General features: G+C 42.1%; 2 protein-coding genes across 12 annotated transcripts in view; both read left to right on the forward strand.

Annotated features, from left to right (window-relative positions):
* Nucleotides 1-11,013, forward strand: part of ppfia1 (PTPRF interacting protein alpha 1) — a 70,164-nt gene extending 59,151 nt beyond the window's left edge. For 3 of the 9 annotated variants that reach the window (XM_058387280.1, XM_058387283.1, XM_058387281.1), the window contains 7 exons: nucleotides 425-451; nucleotides 1,261-1,436; nucleotides 2,723-2,820; nucleotides 3,770-3,945; nucleotides 4,183-4,251; nucleotides 4,809-4,968; nucleotides 10,715-11,013. In XM_058387280.1, coding sequence (XP_058243263.1) covers nucleotides 425-451; nucleotides 1,261-1,436; nucleotides 2,723-2,820; nucleotides 3,770-3,945; nucleotides 4,183-4,251; nucleotides 4,809-4,968; nucleotides 10,715-10,812 — 804 coding nt within the window. In that variant the 3' untranslated portion in view covers nucleotides 10,813-11,013. Of the gene's footprint in view, nucleotides 1-424; nucleotides 452-1,260; nucleotides 1,437-2,722; nucleotides 2,821-3,769; nucleotides 3,946-4,182; nucleotides 4,252-4,808; nucleotides 4,969-8,730; nucleotides 8,802-10,692 lie in introns of all 9 variants that reach the window. The other 6 variants (XM_058387282.1, XM_058387288.1, XM_058387285.1 and 3 more) reach the window with 5 other exon arrangements.
* Nucleotides 11,014-15,429: 4,416 nt separating this feature from the next.
* Nucleotides 15,430-23,221, forward strand: part of LOC131351758 (src substrate protein p85-like) — a 30,290-nt gene continuing 22,498 nt past the window's right edge. For all 3 annotated transcript variants that reach the window (XM_058387295.1, XM_058387296.1, XM_058387297.1), the window contains exons 1-2: nucleotides 15,430-15,569; nucleotides 21,322-21,405. In XM_058387295.1, the coding sequence (XP_058243278.1) occupies nucleotides 21,322-21,405 (84 nt within the window). In that variant the 5' untranslated portion in view covers nucleotides 15,430-15,569. The remainder of the gene's footprint in view (nucleotides 15,570-21,321; nucleotides 21,406-23,221) is intronic.

Here is a 23,221-nt window from a genome sequence, read left to right on the forward strand (position 1 = left end):
GAAAGAGACAGTTATAGAGAGGAGAGGTGACAGGCAGATGGTGTGATCAAGAGTGTGTGTGTGTGTGTGTTTGTACAATTCTAATATAGCTCACTTCTGTTATAATTCTGGTATATCGCAGTTCTGTTTAGGGTGTGTGTGTGTACAGTTCTGCTATAAATCAGTTCTGTTTAGTGTGTGTGTGTGTGTACAATTCTACTCTAGCTCAAATCTGTTTAGGGTGTGTGTATGTACACACTTCTGTTTTAGCTCAGTTCTGTTTAGGGTGTGCATGTGTGTGTGTGTGCTCAATTTTACTATAGCACAATTCTGTTTGGGGTGTGTGTGTGCGCTTTCACACTAATGCTATGATAATTACTTTAAAAGCTCACTAACAATCCTTTCTGACTTTTTCTCATGCTAACGCTAACCATGCTAACACCAGGAGGATGACGAGGGCAGCTGGGCCCAGGTTCGAATCTCTCTCCTTCGCTTTTCCCCCCCTTCTCAACTAAACCAGTAATCACTTACTATATGATCCTGATCCCAAGACTCTCACATAGTGGGTTATGAAGTGTGATGACCTTCTCAGCCTGTACATTGCTCACACAATGTGGTGGTTATTCTCAAGAGACTAGTTTGAGGATGCTGTGAAATTGCTGCAAAGGATGGAACATGGAATCTGATGGAATGCACTGGCATGCACACACACACACACACACACACTATATTAGTTTACTATAGCAAGTAGACACACTATCATGTGAAGGCTTTTAGTTTAGTGATTGTACTGATGTGTTTCATTTGGCTTGTGGAAAAAAAACTAATATCACAAATGTGGTGTTTAATCAAATTGTTTTGTTCTAATAAAATTCTGTTCATGCTCACTTAATACATTTCCCAAAATAAAGCTGCTTTTTAAAACCACTTAATAAGAATTAGACCTCTAATTTTCAGAAATAAATTTGTCATGAGAGATTTAATCAAAATCAATTTTAAATTATTTTTAAAACAATAGAAATGGATTTTTTCCTCCCTGAAGTCCGTGTTTCTTTACCTTTTTCCTTTGCTCCTCTGTGTTTGGAGTGTTAAGAAGAAGTTTTAGCTTGAATTCATGCTAGAGGAAAAAGGAGGCATGCACCTCTTAGTATCAAAATATTTTTAAGCGAACAAACTCTTTTCCCTCCAAACACTTCACTATTTAATCATCAGTTGATGAAATTAGATGTAGGTAATGAGCAAAATTGGGAAGTTGTGCTTACTTCATATGTACATATGCAGACTCTCGCTTACGGAGACATGAACCATGAGTGGATCGGGAACGAGTGGTTGCCCAGCCTTGGTTTACCTCAGTATCGCAGTTACTTTATGGAGTCTCTAGTGGATGCACGTATGCTGGATCATCTGACCAAGAAGGACCTGCGTGGCCAATTAAAGATGGTGGACAGCTTTCACAGGTACACAACTATTAAATATACTGCAATGATCCGCTCTATTCAGTCGTGCATTCTGTCCCAAAAGTCCAAGAAACAATGGGAGAAAATGGGATCTGTTTTTTCAAGGTCCAGAAATAAAGTCTAGACAAAAATGTCTGGCTGGACCGGAGCACTGCAAAATATAGCAAGTGAAAATGATCACCGATCAGGCATAACATTATGAGCACTGAGAACACCTGAATAACACTGATGATCTCCTCATCATGGCACCTGTTAGTGGGTGGGATATATTAGGCAGCAAGTCAACATTTTGTCCTCAAAGTTGATGTGTTAGAAGCAGGAAAAATGGACAAGCGTAAGGATATGAGAGAGTTTGACAAGGACCAAATTGTGATGGCTAGACGACTGGATCAGAGCATCTCCAAAACTGCAGCTCTTGTGGGGTGTTCCCAGTCTGCAGTGGTCAGTATCTAACAAAAGTGGTCCAAGGAAGGAACAGTGGTGAACTGGTGACAGGGTCATGGGCGGCCAAGGCTCATTGATGCACGAAGGGGACTAACGCAATATTAGGCTGGTCATAATGTTATGCCTGGTCAGTGCATGTATTATTATAACAAACCAAACCTATTTGTACTGTTTCCAAGCTTGAAATAGTCTTATTTTATTGGTAATTTTGATTACCTTAAGCAAAATAATTTACATTTCTGGCATTTGGCATACGCACTTATCCAGAGCGACTTACATTTTATCTCATGGGTTAAGGGCCTTGCTCAGGGACCCAGTAGTGGCAGCTTGGTGTACCTGAGATTTGAACTCATAAACTTCAGATATCAGTTATCCAACTCCTTACCCACTAAGATACCACATCCCCAATAAAATAATCTACCACCAGAACAGGAAAATGTGAATGTTTGAAATGACTTATGACTAGCTTGTATTATTAAGATTAATACTCTTAATGTTATAATAGGAAATAGTGGATTAATCTGCCTTTATAAATAATCAAGATATTCTTAGTTGCTAAGATGTCAGAAATATTAGAAAGGTCGGAAATAGAGGTAGGTTTTACTCTGTAGACAAAGCTGGAATGTATATGGTGTCTGTATTCTGTTCCTGTTTGGGCATCTCAGTAATAAGTGTTTAGGCCAGTGCTCAGATCTGCAGATAAGATTATTTAAGTTAATTAAGACTAAATATCTTGATGCAGTTAGACTTTTAGATCTGACTCATCTGGTGTGTGTGTGTGTGTGTGTGGGGGTACATTTTTCTAACACTGCATGTGTTTATATGTGTTTGTCATCTAACAGAAACAGTTTCCAGTGTGGTGTGATGTGTTTGAGGAGGCTAAATTATGACCGGAAAGAACTTGAGAAAAGACGAGAGGAATCCCAGCTGGAGGCTAAAGGTCAGTCTGCCAGGATTATAAATCATAATGACAACTGATACGTAATATAATATAAAACAATACAATACAATGGCTCTCGAATGATTTTGATCAAAGTACCACATTTCAGTGATCTGTAAGGTGAAGTACTCTTGTACTAGACTATAAAATATGTATTTTTAGAAAACTTTAAAGGAAGGAATTTCCTGGTCCACAAAATATCAGTAAGTACCCCATTTTTGGACAGGACTGTTAGAGGCAGTGAATACACATACACTATACTGACCAAAAGTATGTGAACACCAGCATGAGCATTATATGGATTTGGCATCATCTATAACAGCCTCTGTTCTTCTGGGAAGGCTTTCCATTAGATTTTAAAGCTGGGTCCATTCAGCGCAAGAGCGGTAGTGAGGTTAGGACAGTCTGGCACACATTCAAGCTTTCGTTTCATACCAGTGGTGTTCAAATGGGGTTTAGGTCAGAGCTCTGTGTAGGCCACTCTTCAAGAAAAACATGGGCATTGTCAAGCTGGAATAAGAGGTCTGTTGCCACAAAACTGGAAGCACACAGATGTCTTGAACAGGGCTGTCCAATCTTATCTGCAAATGGCTTGTATGGGTGCATGTTTTCATTCCAGTCATGCAGGAGCCACACCTGATTCCACCCATTTAATCAGTTTCAAAATACTATGAGGCGAAATGAAAACTTGTGCAACCCAGGCCCTTTCTGGAAAAGATTGGACACCCCTGGTCTAGTGTGTGTATGTGGTCACATTAACATTATACTTCATTGGAACTGAGGGGTCCAGCTCAGACCATTATCCCTCCTCCAAAAAACTTCACATTTGGTCCTGTGCTTTTTTTAAGCAGGAAGCGTTCTCCTGGCATCCTGTTAGGACCGGGTAAAGCTGTTATTTCTGTGCACTTGATTGTTCTTCATCCGAGAACCTTTTCTTTATTTTATGCAGATGTCCTGGTGTGGAGTAATGAGCGTCTCATTAAATGGGTTCAGTTTATTGGGTTGAAGGAATATGCACACAACCTGCAGGAAAATGGTGTGCATGGAGCGCTAGTGGCCCTCGATGAAACTTTTGATCACAACACACTCGCCCTGCTGCTGCAGATCCCCACTCAGAACACACAGGTAGGCATGGGTTTGAATCCTGTCAAGTAAAAGGATAGATATAAACGTTGAAAAATAATAGCATTTCTTTATTTTTTGTAGAATTTTAATATAATCTTATAATATATAAAAATTAGTCATCATTAAAATTGACACACAGGCATAACATAGCAATATGTTTCAGATATACAGTATATTTTGCCATGGAGCCTCACTGTGCTGTCTTTGTGTTTCTTTGTCTTGTTGTCTGCGATGTAGGCAAGATCAGTGCTGGAGAGAGAGTACAATAACCTGCTTGCTATGGGAACGGAGCGAAAACTAGATGAGGTTTGGTTGTCTCTCCTGTTGTCAAACACACACACACACAATATTCACTTCACATAAAGAAACTTCATTCAAACTGGATTGCATAAACACAGCCTAATAAAACAGACCTTCATTCTTCTACCTGGTTGTTGTAGGCAGCGTAAACTAAAACCAAAAAGAAGAAAAATTATAATAATTAATTTCAAAAACACTATAAAACAAAACTTGGTTTCCAAATGTACAAGAATAGAAACAAACGCCAGCATGAATTACCTACCTTGTGTGGGTTTTCTGTGCAACATTTTCCTGACTTCTCTTTTAATTGGGAAAACAGAAGCTGGCTTGTAAAAGTGCTGAGGGAGTAATGTGAATTTAAATCTCTTACACAAAAATGTGCATATATGGCTTCTAAAAATAACATGCTCTACAGTAAAGGAATCAATTAGGCTGTCCTCTTTCCCAACAGTCTAGCACTACCACTCTCCTCCTCCCTCTCATCAGCAGGATTATAATGAGTTCACTGGTAAAATGGAGTTAGTGGAACACACTTTTCCCCCCCCCATCTTCTGTACCTGCAGGATGATGATAAGAATTTCAGGCGAGCTCCATCCTGGAGGAAGAAGTTTCGGCCCAAAGATGTCCGCGGCTACAGCTCCGATACACTGCCTGCTAACTTCAGAGTGACCAACAGCACATCCACTTCACCTGCCATTCAGCCAAAGAAACACCAGCTGGACGGTACACACATCCTTAAATACCAATCCAGAGTGCACTCAACTAATGTATTTCTGATATACACTAGCATAAACCATTAAACAACTACCAAACATCAACAAATACCAACATTGCCCAGTACATACCACTGAACACCAATAAACTCTACCAAACATCAACAAATACTAACATTGCCCAGTACACACCACTGAACATCAACATACTCTGCCAAACATCAACAAATACTAACATTGCCCAGTACACACCACTGAACACCAACATACTCTGCCAAACATCAACAAATACTAACATTGCCCAGTACATACCACTGAACATCAACATACTCTGCCAAACATCAACAAATACTAACATTGCCCAGTACATACCACTGAACACCAATATACTCTGCCAAACATCAACAAATACTAACATTGCCCAGTACACACCACTGAACACCAATATACTCTGCCAAACATCAACAAATACTAACATTGCCCAGTACATACCACTGAACACCAATATACTCTGCCAAACATCAACAAATACTAACATTGCCCAGTACATACCACTGAACACCAATATACCCTGCCAAACATCAACAAATACTAACATTGCCCAGTACATACCACTGAACACCAATATACTCTGCCAAACATCAACAAATACTAACATTGCCCAGTACATACCACTGAACACCAATATACCCTGCCAAACATCAACAAATACTAACATTGGCCAGTACACACCACTGAACACCAATAAATTCTACCACACATTAACAAATACTAATATTGTCTAATACACACCATCAGGTACCACTGAACACCAACATAGTCTACCAAACATCAACAAATACTAACATTGCCCCACAATCACCAGCATGAACCATCAAATACCATCAAACACCAAGGTTACTTTCAAAAGACAAACACTGCTCAACACACATTTAACATCAAATGCCCTTAAACACCAACATTTTCTCCCAGAAAACTGCATATAGAAGCAAATATCACTGAATACCAGTGTTCTTTACCAGACAACAGAATGCAGCATTGACCAGTATATACCATTTACATAGCAAAATACCATCAAACACCATTATTCACTGCCAGCAGTGTCTAATACACACCACCATACATCATCAAACACCAGCAACCACAATACACACGACCATTTACCATGAAATACCATCAAACACCAATGATCTCTCCCATATATCAACAACTGCCAGCAAGGGTACATTACACTCCAGCATTTACCATGAAAAACCATCAATCACCAACATTCTAACCCAGATAATAAAACACAACAGCATGAAAATAGCAAATACTACCATCAAACACCAAGATTCCTTTCCAAAGACCAACACTGCTCAATACACACCAACATCTAACACCAAATACCATTAAACATCAACATTCTTTCCAAGAAAATGCAGAGAATGCACAGAATGCAGCATTGACCCGTACATACCATTTTACAGTCAAATTCCATCAAACACCATTATTTACTATAAACGCCAGCAGTGTCTAATACACACCAACATACACTATATTGCCAAAAGTATTCGCTCACCCATCCAAATAATCAGAATCAGGTGTTCCAATCACTTCCATGGCCACAGGTGTATAAAATCAAGCACCTAGGCATGCAGACTGTTTTTACAAACATTTGTGAAAGAATGGGTCGCTCTCAGGAGCTCAGTGAATTCCAGCATGGAACTGTGATAGGATGCCACCTGTGCAACAAATCCAGTTGTGAAATTTCCTCGCTCCTAAATATTCCACAGTCAACTGTCAGCTGTATTATAAGAACGTGGAAGTGTTTGGGAACGACAGCAACTCAGCCTCGAAGTGGTAGGCCACGTAAACTGACGGAGCGGGGTCAGCGGATGCTGAGGCGCATAGTGCGAAGAGGTCGCCAACTTTCTGCAGAGTCAATCGCTACAGACCTCCAAACTTCACGTGGCCTTCAGATTAGCTCAAGAACAGTGCGCAGAGAGCTTCATGGAATGGGTTTCCATGGCCGAACAGCTGCATCCAAGCCATACATCACCAAGTGCAATGCAAAGCGTCAGATGCAGTGGTGTAAAGCACGCCGCCACTGGACTCTAGAGCAGTGGAGACGCGTTCTCTGGAGTGACGAATCGCGCTTCTCCATCTGGCAATCTGATGGACGAGTCTGGGTTTGGCGGTTGCCAGGAGAACGGTACTTGTCTGACTGCATTGTGCCAAGTGGAGTGGAGGGGGGATTATGGTGTGGGGTTGTTTTTCAGGAGCTGGGCTTGGCCCCTTAGTTCCAGTGAAAGGAACTCTGAATGCTTCAGCATACCAAGACATTTTGGACAATTTCATGCTCCCAACTTTGTGGGAACAGTTTGGAGCTGGCCCCTTCCTCTTCCAACATGACTGTGCACCAGTGCACAAAGCAAGGTCCATAAAGACATGGATGACAGAGTCTGGTGTGGAGGAACTTGACTGGCTTGCACAGAGTCCTGACCTCAACCCGATAGAACACCTTTGGGATGAATTAGAGCGGAGACTGAGAGCCAGGCCTTCTCGTCCAACATCAGTGTGTGACCTCACAAATGCGCTTCTGGAAGAATGGTAAAAAAATTCCCATAAACACACTCCTAAACCTTGTGGACAGCCTTCCCAGAAGAGTTGAAGCTGTTATAGCTGCAAAGGGTGGACCGACGTCATATTGAACCCTATGGATTAGGAATGGGATGTCACTTAAGTTCATATGCGAGTCAAGGCAGGTGAGCGAATACTTTTGGCAATATAGTGTCCATCATCAAACACCAACACCACCAATTACCATGAATTACCATCAAACACCAATGATCTCTCCCATATAACAACCGCAAACAAGGGTACATTACACTCCAGCATTTACCATGAAATACACCATTATTCACTGCCAGCAGTGTCTAATACACACCACCATACATCATCAAACACCAGCAACCACAATACACACCACCATTTGCCATGAAATACCATCAAACACCAGATGACAACACCACCATTGTCTAATACACACCAACATTCAGATTCATACACTAAATCATACACATTTGCTGTTGAACACACTCACATTTTGTCTAACACACACCCCAATACACTAATGATTGGTTGCTTGTATAGTTGTTGGATCAGTGTGTTCTGAGCTTTATAAGGATCTGTGTGTAGTGTCAGTTTGAGTTGACATGCAACACAGTGTGCTTACTGCTTACTTGCCCCTTGTATATAACATGAGTGTCAGTTTGGCTGCGAGTGTGTGTTATATTGGCTACACATGGTGTAAAAGGGGCATTATGCCGTAAATAAAGAAAAATAGGCATTTGTAGTGCTACAGTAAATAAGGATATACCGTGTAGCTAAGCTCAAAACAATGGTATCTTGAATCAGATCTAAAACTCAGCACAGGGGTAGGTCAGTGCCCCTCATCGTTATGGTTAAGCCACCATGCTAAACACAACCACAGATGTTTGTGTAATCTATTCAGGGGTTTTTAGCTGAATAAAATGTAATCATAAACTCTGTTAGCCGTCTTATGGCACTAAATCTATACAGTCTCACAAGTAAAAATGGCAGTGACATAACAGTCCTATGTACAGCAATACCAGAGGGACAGTCTTTCTGTAGAGATTATTATTATTATTATTAACTAATAACTACTGTTTTGGTAAAAAATCACAGACTAATCCAAGGATGCAATTCTAACTGTTTTGTGTGTGTATGTGTTTCTAACTGCTCGTGCATGTGTTGGCTGGTGCTGCAGGAAGTGTGAGTGGCGTTCAGAGGCTCGACTCTGCTACAATCCGAACGTATTCCTGCTAACCCAAAGCCAGGGTGAGTCAACACCGTTCAGACTCAGTCCCACAGCTGCTTGTGAATTGCGAGTCTGCTAGACACGTGGGAATAGGAAATGTTCATATCATAATTGCCTACACTTTTACACGGTTTGCGATAATCATGATCATGGAGCATCGGTTGCATCTCGTTCAGGATTCAGCATGTTAACATGGCTGAAAACACATCCTCGTTTTTTCCCCCTCGAGTTTAGCATAACACAAGCTGACTAACACAAACTAGGTTAAAAAAATTCATAACACCTGAATTCTTCCAAACAACAAACAAAAAACATTCTATTCATTCTCCTGAATGTATGTAAATGTATGCATGAGAGGACTAACTCGATCGACTTTGCATGGATTTCTGCAATTTAATATCAAGTTTGAGTTAAGTTTTTGGAAGAAGCTTTTATCCTGATGCGACATACAGAACTGCTTTCTAGTCTCTAAAACACATCCTCATGTCCACACTAACACGTTTTTGTTTAAAAACGCATATTTTTCTATCCATGTTAACCTTCCGTCCACACTGAGACGCCGTTTTTAGTCAACGGAACGTCCTCCAAAGTGGATAAATTTGAAAACGGCGTTTTCATGTCACAGTATGGACCGGGAAAACGGAGGCTTTCGAAAGAGAGGTCGCATTTTTAGTCATGTGAGCAATTCAGCTAATTTCCACGACATAGCCGCAACGTTTTAAAGAGCTGGAAAGTAAATAAACGGCAGGTGGAAATGATGCAGGTCGAAGCATCTTACGTTTTACTCGGGCGCAGTACAGGGACATTAGCGTTTTCAGACATTTAAGTGTGGATGACCAACTTTTTTTTTTTTAGACGAAAACGCCGTTTTCAAATTTGTTGGGATTAGTGTAGAAATAGACGAAGAATCGAGCGAGAAATTTGTGGAATCCAGATGTTTTTATATTATTGACATTAACTAAGGAATATACAAAATAAATCAAGCAAGCCAAAACAAACCCTTAAATTAATACGAATAAAACTGATCACTAAATTATAACAAAAAGAATGCTGCAGTATACACCGATCAGGCATAACATTATGAACACTGAGAGGTGAAGTGAATCAGACTGATTATCTCCTCATCATGGCAGCTGGTAGTGGGTGGGATATATTAGGCAGCAAGTGAACATTTTGTCCTCAAAGTTGATGTGTTAAAAGCAGGAAAAATGGGCAGGCGTACGGATTTGAGCGAGTTTGACAAGGGGCAGATTGTGATAGCTAGATCACTGGATCAGAACATCTCCAAAACTGCAGCTCTTGGAGGGTGTTCCCGGTCTGCAGTGGTCAGTATCCTTTAGGTCCTGTAACTATCCTTTAAGTCCTGTAACTTGCAGGACGTAAAGGATCTGCTGCTAGCATCTTGGTGCCAGATACCACAGCACAGCTTCAGGGATCCAGTGGAGTCCATCCCTCAATGGGTCAGGGCTGTTTTGGCAGCAAAAGGGGGACCAATATAATATTAGGCAGGTGTTGTGATTGACAGCTCTCTAGCACTCACACACAGCATTGTTAGGATTCAAACTTGTAATCCCCCACCAGCAGACTCGCCCCTTTTCCAAGAAGCGCAAACTCCCCTGTTCTAAAGACACTCATCAGAATCGAGAGTTTAACTGCGCTGTTCTGTAATAAACAGATCATATTAATATAGCAGTTATCATGATATGAACAGTAATATACTGAGGAACTTGTGTTATTAATACACTAACATGTTGATGCTCAATTAAAGTGTTGAATGCTTCAGTGTCCCAGGCAGTAATACGACCGTGTCTCTACCTCTCCCTTTTTCTGTCCTTCCCCACTTGTCCATGTCTTCATTCGTCTCCTCTCGTCTCATCATCTGTCTTCCTTTCCTCTCCTCCCTGCTCTCAGTTTATGCTCATTATCTCTATAGGTGAAGTGTCTGAAGACGAGACGTCCCCTTCAGGCTGCGAGTCTAACGCACAAGGACTCGGAGATTCCCGAGGGTTCATCGCGACGTCTCCGCCGTAGAGGACATATTTTAGATTTATGGATTATTCTATTTATGGGACATTTCATTTATTTAGTTATGTTTATGCATCATTTGCCTTTTCTCCTCTTTCTTTTTTTTTTTCCATATCATCTTTAACTCTTTCAGGTGTAACTGAATGTATTACAGATCTGAAGTTTGTACATTTCTATCTAATCTTTTTTTTTTTTTTTTTTAAATAATCCTCATCTCCTTAATTGTGTCCATATCATTGGTTTGTGATGACGAAACCTGAGCTGATTCAGATTTTTGTGACTGACATTTTGTGATTTTATTTCATCCCCTTATTTCTGTTCTTAAAATCCATTTGGCTGTTGATTTGATGACGTATTATGTGAATATCAGAATTGGTGCATATCTTAGAGCATTTGTTCCACAACTATGTGGTACTTATTATTATTATTATTATGATGATGATGATGATTATTATTATTTCAACCCCTCTGTCTCTTTCCCCTTTCTCTTGTCTGATACCAAAACATGTGATAAGCCATAAACGGTAGCAACGACGAGGGCTACTTTCGGATGCATCTTTCAGCAGTCGCCTTTTCCACATGCTGAATCTCTCCATTCCTTTCTCCTGCACATGAGACACGCATGAAGGACGTGTGTATAGGTGTGTATAAGTGTGTGTGCGTATGCGTGTGTGCACGCTATTCTTCTCCGCTGGACCAACCTCACTGTGGCCTAAGCTCTGTTTGCGATGTCCGAAAATGGCGCGATTTGACCCTCCGGCTGAACTCCTACATCTGATTAAGCCTTACTTCCCTCTGTTTTTATTTATTCTGCTTCTCCACGTGAGCACGGCCTTTTAACCTTCTCATGAGTCATATCAAATAGAAAGGCTGGACTGTATTATAACTTTAAAGAGTCACGTTTTTTGACCCGACAAACACTAGTTCATCCCCTGCCCTTCTATTTGTCTTTTTTTTTTTTTTGCTGGTTTTAAGTCTCATGCACAATTCCAATCATGTGGTGTTCTCTCCATTGTTTAAAAAAAATCCTCCGGTCTTGTAACAGAAATGTTGTACAGTCTGAGTACTTATGAACTATTTTTTATCACAGTATTATTTATTGCTTCCTTTCAATAAAAAATACTGATCCCTATTTTCCACTGCCAATAAAAAGACTAAGTCTTTGCTTTAAAAAAAAAAAAAAAAAATCCAAGCTGTGTGTCTTTCTTGTAAAAGCCTGTTACATCAAATGTCCAGTTTTCTAAGGAATAAAACTCATATGTGCTATTGTAAGAAAAATAATCAGTAAACACCATGGGATGTGGATTATGTTACTGCAGCCGAAGTGTTTTATTCTTCTGATGCCGCAGTGAAATACCAAACTATGCCTTTTTACTAAACGACTGTATTAATGATGCTTTTTAAGGAATGTCTACAAGATGAGTCCGATCCTGTTCTCTTCCTAGCCTGTTTTTATTCCCTCTTGAAGTGATCACTCTCCCTTGGTGGAAATCCTGCACACTGACCCTAGAGGATCCTTTGGTCAATGTTCTATAAACGTCTCCTTTCTGAAAACTTCACAATACATTATTTGTTAAATGACCGCAATTTGTTTCTTGTTACATTTCAGGAATGTCTGTCATTCAGTTCAGTTCAATATTGCTTGTATAGAGCTTGAACATTGTTGCAAAGCAGCTTTACAGGAATATATAAATTCTCAAAATAAATAATAAGATTTCTAATTTAACTAAATATTTATCCCTAATGAGCAAGCCAGAGGCGGTCTGCGAGGAAAAAAAACTTCTTTTGAGACGATATGAGGAAGAAACCTTTAGAAGAACCAGACTTAAAGGGGAAAACCTCCTCATCTGTGTAGTGTTTTTATAAATAATTTCCTTTCTATAATTGTACACTATGTAGTCAAGTAATGGCCCCCTGGTGGTCCGGCGGCAGGATCCCGCACTCTCACTGCCGTGGCCCGGGTTCGATTCCAGGGCAGGGTGCCAACCCAGCCACTGAAGACTTAACTCTCAGTGCCAGTCCCAAGCCCAGATAAAAATGGGAGGGTTGTGACAGGAAGGGCATCCAGCGTAAAACCTGTGCCAAATCATGCTAAAAATAGCAGACCCTGCCGTTGCGCGGGATAAACGCCAAGAAAATAAAATAATCAAGTGCAGTTGTGTAACTTTTGAGCACTATGAATATGAGAATCATATTCTCTGATGGTCTCGAGTGCAATGCTGATTGTATTAGTTGCATTCCAAATCCATTTACATATTTTCTGTAATGGGTCTCTATCCACAGCAATCCCTTGTATCTCTAGGCTGTTCTAGGTAGTGGATGCCATCAGCAGCATTGAGCAGCCTCTAAGTGCTGAGACGTCAACCAGAAGTACAGCATCAGAACAGATCAGGTTGAAGAACAAAAGCATTCAGGATCACTGGTATCTCAGGACTAGAGACAGAATATTAGGTATGTTTGAGATCATGTTGATGCTTAAGGACAATGTACCTACAAGCAGACTCTGGGAAGACTAGCCATGACACCAAAAAGTATAAACTGTTACTACAGATGTGAATATAAAGCTGTTGATTGAATTGCAGTCAGATGAGTTGTTCTGGAAAATAAATTCCATCTGACCAACACCAATAGCTCTGAATGTGGATTGATATAACAGGTTATGGGTTTTCCAAATGATTTCATATGCATAAGAATGAGAATGCTATACCCTGAAACACCCCATAATACACACAAGTGTTCATTTTATATGATTCATGAACAACAAATGTGTAGTGTAGGAAAAGTATGAGACAATCCATTGTAATAGAAGTGACCTAAGCCTGTGTGTCATGTTAATTTGTTGTGCTGCTTCTATGTGTGTGTTGGAAAAAAGCTACTTGATTTCTGATCTGGGGTCCATTGTGGTTTAGACGTTCACACGTGCCTCACAGCTTGAGGGTTTTCTCCGTTTACTTTAGTTCCCTCCCCCAGTCTGAAGACGTGCTGTAGGCTGATCTCTAAATTGTCTGGTGTGAATGAATTTGTGAGTGTGTGATTATGACCTGTGAAGGGTTGGCAGCCAAATTAGACTGGAATAGACTGCATTACATATTCACACTACCAGGTTATAGTGAGACATGCAATTTTCTGCCTTCATGTTACCCAGATTATTATATATATATATTTTCTTTAAGATTATGTGTGCAGGAACAGTCCCAATTTTTCAAATAAGAATTGAGCCAATTTGTGTGTGGACCTATCTGAGACACACATCTTAATAAGTGGCCAGAGCAGATCAGAACTCTGATCATCCATTTATCCATCTTCTGTTCTATTTGTCCTTAAAAGGGTTGCAGGGAACCTGGAGTCTATCCCAGTCTATATGGCTTTGATACTGTACATACACTTATCAGAACAAAAGATGGGCACAACTGACCATCACACTTCCTTAAAATGTCTTTGTGTGCTTTAGCGTTACAATTTCCCTTCACTAAATCTAAGAAGCTCAAATTGGTCTCAGCATGACAATGCACCTGTGCACAAAGCAAAGGCCATAAAGACATGGTTTTGCAAAAGTTTGAAGTAGAAGAACCGACCTCAGCCTCACTGAACACCTTCAGGATGAACTGGAATTCTGACTTGAACCCCAGACCTCATCAATGCTCTTGTAGGTGAATGAACACAAACCTTCACAGCCATGCTCCAAAAACTAGTGTTCTCGGACTGGATTTGTCCTCGTTCAAGCACTATTTCTGTGTTCTCACCTAATCACACACCGAGAAGCATATAGAGAGAGTTTTCTCCACTGGTTAACTGATAAGAACTTGTGTCTAGGATAATATCTGTGTGGAGTTTCACATGATCTTCTCTGGGTTCTTTAGTGTTCACTCACTTCCTAATAACATGCCAGTAGGTGAACTGGCTAATTAAAACTGCATGTTGGTGTGGAGGGACAACTGACTAGCATTCACACCTCACGTCTCTTGTTCCCGGGATAAGTTAATGGATAATCCGACTAGGATAAAATGTTTCCTGATGATCCGTGTATGATCTTACACACTGCAGCTTTAACCAGTCTCTCATTTACTAGTAAACAGAATACGTTCTTGTCTCCTCCATATGGAGCTGTTTTACTAAATGTCATTAGAATCATTATAAAATTGTTTTTTTTTTGTTGGTTTTTTTGTCCCTTTAATAATTTATGTTTACAGTTAAGGGAAATGTAAATAATTCAGGAAAGACTAACATAATGCAAGAACTCTACCACTAGGTAAAAAGGCAGTCGTGCAAACCGATTACATATGCAAAGTGTTTTCTTCTAAACAATACAACTTTTAAAATAAATTTAAAAAAAAAAAGAAAGCACTGAAGAATTAAAAAAATACAGGAAAAATTTCAATTTTTAGTCATTAGGGGCGCTGTGTCTCGAACACGGAAGTAGGATTGAAAGCGGGAAAACCGGAAGCGTGGAACCTGCGGGAATGCTTCCAACCTGGCGTTGGTTTTGTTAACACACCCGCATTCCATGAACCCGCCTTTCTTGCTCTAACAGGCTGCCAATCCTCCTGCGTTGACACGTAGTAGCCAATAGAAATTGAGACACTCGGTAATACACCTGTCAATCATAGCGCAGGGGGTGGGTGGGAGCTCGTGAATACGGGTGGGGGAAAAAAAGGAGCACCTCACGCCAAGGCTTCGACCATTTTCAGCGTTCAGTGGTTCTCAAGCCAGTCTGATTTTCTTTAGGCTTTTTGCAGAGTTTGGAAGTCAACTGGAGCAAAACGGTGAGTTCAAACACATGACTGAAAGATAGTGGGAGTTTGTGGAATATTTTCGGATGGAAGATCCATAGCAGATTGAGAGGAAATTATTTGTAGCCAGAGAAGCAGAGCAGGAAATACCTTCTAGAGTAAATCTGTCTCTGTGCCTGAGTTTCATTAGTTTATCTATTTACATGAGTTCATCTTTAAAATCTGGACCTGGATTAGAAAGATCTACCTCTATGGAAGACTAATAATGTCTTAAATATGATCACAAAGGCAGCATGTTGCTGAATTTAATTAATAATTTAATGCTTTGGCTCATCTAGTGCCCCTTGTTTTAGTCAAATGGATCAATTATGGCATTATTATAATGGATCAATTAGGGCATTATTATTATATTATTATTATTATAATATTTAATTTATTATTATTTTTTAAGGTCCAGGTTTTTTTTTTTTTTTTTTTGCAAGATTTCAAAATCCACATCCTCCCTCGTTTTGTCAAGACCTTTATTAATAAATACTACAGAATTTCTGTCTTTTATGCAAATGAATGTTTATGATTTGTACAGTAAATAAACAAACAAAAAAAGAGGTAAAAGGAGGCAGAAGAAAGGTGTGTGAATGTTGTGTGTTGTTTTGGCAGAATTAACAGTTTGCTTGCAGGCCTTACACACTCCTGTAAAGTCTGCACTTTTGGGTGTGGTTTAGGACTAAGATTAGTGTATAGAAGGAAAACAAAAAGACGGTGGATTTATTGTATAGTCTATTACACCTACTTTATAGGGGGAAAAAATGCCTAGTGTAAACTTTATTTAAAAGAAGTGAGAATATGCTGACAGATGTTCACATGCTCTGTGTGTAGATTAGATGGTTTTTGATCAAGGCTGATAAAACTCCCAGCATATTCAGCGTGTGAACACCACATTTACATTTCACAGACATGCATCAGTGAGACTTGGCTGTCCATGACATTGTCTCCGGTCCACCACTATTCCTTCCTTGGACCACTTTTGATAGATACTGACCACTGCAGACCCCACAGGAGCTGCAGTTTGGAGATATTCTGATCCAGTGGTCTAGCCATCACAATCTGGCCCTTGTCAAACTCGCTCAAATCCTTACGCTTGCCCATTTTTCCTGCTTCTAACACATCAACTTTGAGGACAAAATGTTCACTTGCTGCCTAATATATCCCACCCACTAACAGTCTCCGCTCTAATTCATCCCAAAGATGTTCTATCGGGTTGAGGTCAGGACTCTGTACACCAAACTCCCTCATCCATGTCTTTATGGACCTTGCTTTGTACACTGGTGTGCAGTCATGTTGGAACAGGAAGGGGTCATCCCCGAACTGTTCCCACAAAGTTGGGAGCATGAAATTGTCCAAAATGTCTTGGTATCCTGAAGAATTAAGAGTTCCTTTTACTGGAACTAAGGGACCAAGCCCACCCCCAGAAACACCTGAATTCAATCATTTGGCGGGGTGTCCCAAAACTTTTGGGAACATAGTGTACATTTGATGTAGGAAATGTTTACCATCTTGAAATTCTATAGATTTTTGTTTTATTGAATTAACAATGTGCCCCATATTAAAAGCGAGGTTTACTTTTATGTCCAAGGCTAAAAAATATAAACACGGCGCGATTAGAGTAGAGTTCCTGTTTACATCACAATGATGATGTTTTCCAACAGAATTTCATTCCTTTCACCCCACAGCTGTTTCCCAGCGCTATCAATTTTTCATTTATTCGTAATGACGCGTACATTTCATCCATTTTCCATTAGGTTTCCATATTTTGTTAGTTTCTTTAATTGCTTGTATTATAGCGGCTGTGAACAGTCACAGTTTATTTTACACTTTTTATTTTTAATAAAAAAAAGAAAAGAAAAGAAACTGAGAGTCCATAAAGCATAATGTGGTCTGATCTGAAGATTTGGAAAAAAAAAATGCTGACACTGGAGACTCCTTCCAAAATCACAGAAAACTTTGAAAACACTATCATTGATAATCTTATATGGACGAGTGTGTTAATAATATCTCACCATGTTAGAGCTATTGAAAGTACACACACAGTTTAACATTTATATCATCATCTGATCCCTGTATGGTCAGATCGTCCGTTTATTTATGGGTTCGGATTCTGATCCTGTTTCCACTGTCTTGTGTACGAGTTATCTACTTGAAACAGGGAAAAAGAAGCAGTAATTGCACCCAAGAAACGATGAAAATATTTCCATCTTGATCAGTTGCACCACATCAGAAGGTCCGGGACACGTTTCAGCCAGATGTTTTCAACCAAGCCGAGCTTTCGGAGCTTTACGCGCTTCAGAGTTGTCACCTCTAGCAGCGATCTTTTCAGAGTTATAGAACAGTTAGAGGCACAGAAGAACAGGAAGCTAGTTAGGAGCTGATTCTTTTTGTGTTATCATATCAGTTTGTTTGACGACCCTTTTTGGGTGTTTGAGGAAAGAAAACCTGCTCAAGATAATCCAGAGGTGCTTTAGAAGCTCAGGTGTGAGTTATAGGGATAAGTGTGTGAGGTGATTTGAGGCTAGTCTGGACATTAGCATGCTACACCGAGCTCATTTCAGTACTGTTCTAAAAAAAATCTAAAGTGTGTGAGAAGAAACAACAGCTGGACAATCAATGTATTTTACTCTGTACAGTGAATACAGTTCCCTCACAATGTTTAATATACAGTCCACTTGTGTGTGTGTCTGTCTGTGTGTCCCCCTCTCTGTGTCCCTGTGTGTCCCTCTGTCCCTGTGTGTCCCTCTGTCCCTGTGTGTCCCTCTGTCCCTGTGTGTCCCTTTGTGTCTGTCCCTCTGTGTGTGTGTGTCCCTCTCTCTCTGTGTGTGTGTGTCCCTCTCTCTCTGTGTGTGTGTGTCCCTCTCTCTGTGTGTGTGTGTCCCTCTCTCTGTGTGTGTGTGTCCCTCTCTCTGTGTGTGTGTGTCCCTCTCTCTGTGTGTGTGTGTCCCTCTCTCTGTGTGTGTGTGTCCCTCTCTCTGTGTGTGTGTGTCCCTCTCTCTGTGTGTGTGTCCCTCTCTCTGTGTGTGTGTCCCTCTCTCTGTGTGTGTGTCCCTCTCTCTGTGTGTGTGTCCCTCTCTCTGTGTGTGTGTGTCCCTCTCTCTGTGTGTGTGTGTCCCTCTCTCTGTGTGTGTGTGTCCCTCTCTCTCTGTGTGTGTGTGTCCCTCTCTCTGTGTGTGTGTGTGTCCCTCTCTCTGTGTGTGTGTGTGTCCCTCTCTGTGTGTGTGTGTGTCCCTCTCTGTGTGTGTGTGTCCCTCTCTGTGTGTGTGTGTCCCTCTCTGTGTGTGTGTGTCCCTCTCTCTGTGTGTGTGTGTCCCTCTCTCTGTGTGTGTGTGTCCCTCTCTCTGTGTGTGTGTGTCCCTCTCTCTGTGTGTGTGTGTCCCTCTCTCTGTGTGTGTGTGTCCCTCTCTCTGTGTGTGTGTGTCCCTCTCTCTGTGTGTGTGTGTCCCTCTCTCTCTGTGTGTGTGTCCCTCTCTCTGTGTGTGTGTCCCTCTCTCTGTGTGTGTGTCCCTCTCTGTGTGTGTGTGTCCCTCTCTCTGTGTGTGTCCCTCTCTCTGTGTGTGTCCCTCTCTCTGTGTGTGTGTGTGTCCCTCTCTGTGTGTGTGTGTGTCCCTCTCTCTGTGTGTGTGTGTGTCCCTCTCTGTGTGTGTGTGTCCCTCTCTGTGTGTGTGTGTGTGTCCCTCTCTGTGTCCCTCTCTGTGTCCCTCTGTGTGTGTGTGTGTGTGTCCCTCTCTGTGTGTGTGTCCCTCTCTGTGTGTGTGTGTCCCTCTCTGTGTGTGTGTGTCCCTCTCTGTGTCCCTCTCTGTGTCCCTCTCTGTGTCCCTCTCTGTGTGTGTGTGTGTCCCTCTCTGTGTGTGTGTGTGTCCCTCTCTGTGTGTGTGTGTGTCCCTCTCTGTGTGTGTGTGTGTGTCCCTCTCTGTGTGTGTGTGTGTGTCCCTCTCTGTGTGTGTGTGTGTGTCCCTCTCTGTGTGTGTGTGTGTCCCTCTCTGTGTGTGTGTGTGTCCCTCTCTGTGTGTGTGTGTGTGTGTGTGTCCCTCTCTGTGTGTGTGTGTCCCTCTCTGTGTGTGTGTGTGTCCCTCTCTGTGTGTGTGTGTGTCCCTCTCTGTGTGTGTGTGTGTCCCTCTCTGTGTGTGTGTGTGTCCCTCTCTGTGTGTGTGTGTGTCCCTCTCTGTGTGTGTGTGTGTCCCTCTCTGTGTGTGTGTGTGTCCCTCTCTGTGTGTGTGTGTGTCCCTCTCTGTGTGTGTGTGTGTCCCTCTCTGTGTGTGTGTGTGTCCCTCTCTCTGTGTGTGTGTGTCCCTCTCTCTGTGTGTGTGTGTCCCTCTCTCTGTGTGTGTGTGTCCCTCTCTGTGTGTGTGTGTCCCTCTCTGTGTGTGTGTGTGTGTCCCTCTGTGTGTGTGTGTGTGTGTCCCTCTCTGTGTGTGTGTGTGTGTCCCTCTCTGTGTGTGTGTGTGTGTCCCTCTCTGTGTGTGTGTGTGTGTCCCTCTCTGTGTGTGTGTGTGTGTCCCTCTCTGTGTGTGTGTGTGTGTGTCCCTCTCTGTGTGTGTGTGTGTGTCCCTCTCTGTGTGTGTGTGTGTGTCCCTCTCTGTGTGTGTGTGTGTGTCCCTCTCTGTGTGTGTGTGTGTGTCCCTCTCTGTGTGTGTGTGTGTGTGTCCCTCTCTGTGTGTGTGTGTGTCCCTCTCTGTGTGTGTGTGTGTGTCCCTCTCTGTGTGTGTGTGTGTGTCCCTCTCTGTGTGTGTGTGTGTGTCCCTCTCTGTGTGTGTGTGTGTGTCCCTCTCTGTGTGTGTGTGTGTGTCCCTCTCTGTGTGTGTGTGTGTGTCCCTCTCTGTGTGTGTGTGTGTGTCCCTCTCTGTGTGTGTGTGTGTGTCCCTCTCTGTGTGTGTGTGTGTGTCCCTCTCTGTGTGTGTGTGTGTCCCTCTGTGTGTGTGTGTGTCCCTCTCTGTGTGTGTGTGTGTGTCCCTCTGTGTGTGTGTGTGTGTGTCCCTCTGTGTGTGTGTGTGTGTGTCCCTCTGTGTGTGTGTGTGTGTCCCTCTGTGTGTGTGTGTGTGTCCCTCTCTGTGTGTGTGTGTGTCCCTCTCTGTGTGTGTGTGTCCCTCTCTGTGTGTGTGTGTGTCCCTCTCTGTGTGTGTGTGTGTGTCCCTCTCTGTGTGTGTGTGTGTCCCTCTCTGTGTGTGTGTGTGTGTGTCCCTCTCTGTGTGTGTGTGTGTGTCCCTCTCTGTGTGTGTGTGTGTGTCCCTCTCTGTGTGTGTGTGTGTGTCCCTCTCTGTGTGTGTGTGTGTGTCCCTCTCTGTGTGTGTGTGTGTCCCTCTCTGTGTGTGTGTGTGTCCCTCTCTGTGTCCCTCTCTGTGTCCCTCTCTGTGTCCCTCTCTGTGTCCCTCTCTGTGTCCCTCTGTGTGTGTGTCCCTCTGTGTGTGTGTGTGTGTCCCTCTGTGTGTGTGTGTGTGTCCCTCTGTGTGTGTGTGTGTGTCCCTCTCTGTGTGTGTGTGTGTCCCTCTCTGTGTCCCTCTGTGTGTGTGTGTGTGTGTGTGTCCCTCTGTGTGTGTGTGTGTGTCCCTCTGTGTGTGTGTGTGTGTCCCTCTGTGTGTGTGTGTGTGTCCCTCTCTCTGTGTGTGTGTGTGTGTCCCTCTCTCTGTGTGTGTGTGCGTGTCCCTCTCCGCGTGCGTGTGCGTGTCCCTCTGTGCGTGCGTGTGCGTGTCCCTCTGTCTGTGCGTGTGCGTGTCCCTCTGTCTGTGTGTTTGTTTTGCAGATGTGGAAAGCAGCAGCTGGTCATTCTCTCTCCGTTACCGTTGACGATGGTAATGATGACTGGGAGACAGATCCTGACTTTGAGGTGAGGAAAGAAGGACATTCTCTTTTCTTTTCAGTGTGGAATAAATCATGACGGCTCAGAGGTGTGTTATAGTGTGATGCTGTTACTGCCCCAGACTTCATTCCTCTTAGTTCCTGTTATCACTTTCATCACAGCAGCTATAAGCAATTGTTCCTTCAGCAGTCTCTCTCTTTTTCCTCTTTTCTTGAAGCTAAATAAAAAATCACAACTTGTGTGAAACCAGAAACATCCTCATGGCTGAACACTGTTTAAAAGTATTGGCACCTGCCTCCATAAATGTCAAATATGAAAAATTATTGGCCCTAGACCACCACTAACCACATATTAATGAAGTATTCTCGATGCAGTGGACTCTAGGGTCCATGTCCTCTCCTGGATACGGCAGAGATTGGCTGAGAGTCAGCCAATCAGCAGCTGGGCCTTGGTCAGTAGTTGTATATTAGTAGTATATAGTAGTAGTTTATTCAATACACTCTACAGAACTGTGGATGCGTCTCAATCAGCTCTCTAGTTCCCTAGTTAGTGAGTCAGTATATTTATAACCAGTATATAATGTTCATGAGTTCAGGCTCTCGTGAAGACTCTGACTCACTGCACACTGGGACACTGATGAATCAGTTGCTCTTGAGATTCTAATTTCCTTATCGATCACTGTACAAACCCAAAGAGCTAAAATATTTGTCGTTAAAGTCAAATAATCCATACATAAAACATTAAATAAAGTGAATAATTTGCTAATCGTTTAAGATTACAACAACGATAACGAGTGGCTTTTTGTAGAAGTTGGCTGAGAGTTCGACAAGTTTTAAACAGAAATTATGACGTCATTTGCAGTAAGGAAACATGGTGAGCATTGATGCTCCTTAGTTTTTGTGCTGCATTGTGGGAATGGTTTTTTGTAGTGAACCCGGAAGATTTTTGCCCTTAAACTGGCCGAATCTCTGATCATTGCCTAGTGAACTAGGGAGCTGATTGAGACGTACCATTGAGTGAATGTGGTGAGAATCATATAAATCAGTAAAAATAACTAGAGAAAGGCTTGCGTGCCGGAGCTGGGACTTGCACTACAGCACCTGTCAACTGACACGGCTCACCTGACACTGCAGTACACTGTTTACCTCCTGCTCCTGCATTCTGCCTGTGCAGTAAGGACTAAATTACTATACACAACAAATAACAGATTGTGTGTTGAGCAAGGTCACTCGTGTCTCCGTGTACAGTGTGTAAAATCAAGGTCATAAATACAGACGGGTGATAGAGTGCACTTTAATTACTTCTCTAGCTTTACTCAGTTCTCTAGCTTTAGTCAGTGCTCTAGCTTTACTCGGTGCTCTAGCTTTACTCAGTTCTCTAGCTTTACTCGGTGCTCTAGCTTTACTCGGTGCTCTAGCTTTACTCGGTGCTCTAGCTTTACTCGGTGCTCTAGCTTTACTCAGTGCTCTAGTTTTACTCAGTTCTCTAGCTTTACTCAGTTCTCTAGCTTTACTCAGTTCTCTAGTTTTACTCAGTGCTCTACCTTTAGTCAGTGCTCTAGCTTTACTCAGTTCTCTAGTTTTACTCAGTTTTCTAGTTTTAGTCAGTGCTCTAGCTTTACTCAGTGCTCTAGCTTTACTCAGTGCTCTAGCTTTACTCGGTGCTCTAGCTTTACTCGGTGCTCTAGCTTTACTCGGTGCTCTAGCTTTAGTCAGTGCTCTAGCTTTACTCGGTGCTCTAGCTTTACTCAGTTCTCTAGCTTTACTCAGTGCTCTAGTTTTACTCAGTGCTCTAGCTTTAGTCAGTGCTCTAGCTTTACTCGGTGCTCTAGCTTTACTCAGTG

The sequence above is a fragment of the Hemibagrus wyckioides genome, linkage group LG04 (genome assembly GCF_019097595.1).
Source record: "Hemibagrus wyckioides isolate EC202008001 linkage group LG04, SWU_Hwy_1.0, whole genome shotgun sequence".
Classification (NCBI taxonomy): Eukaryota; Metazoa; Chordata; class Actinopteri; order Siluriformes; family Bagridae; genus Hemibagrus; species Hemibagrus wyckioides.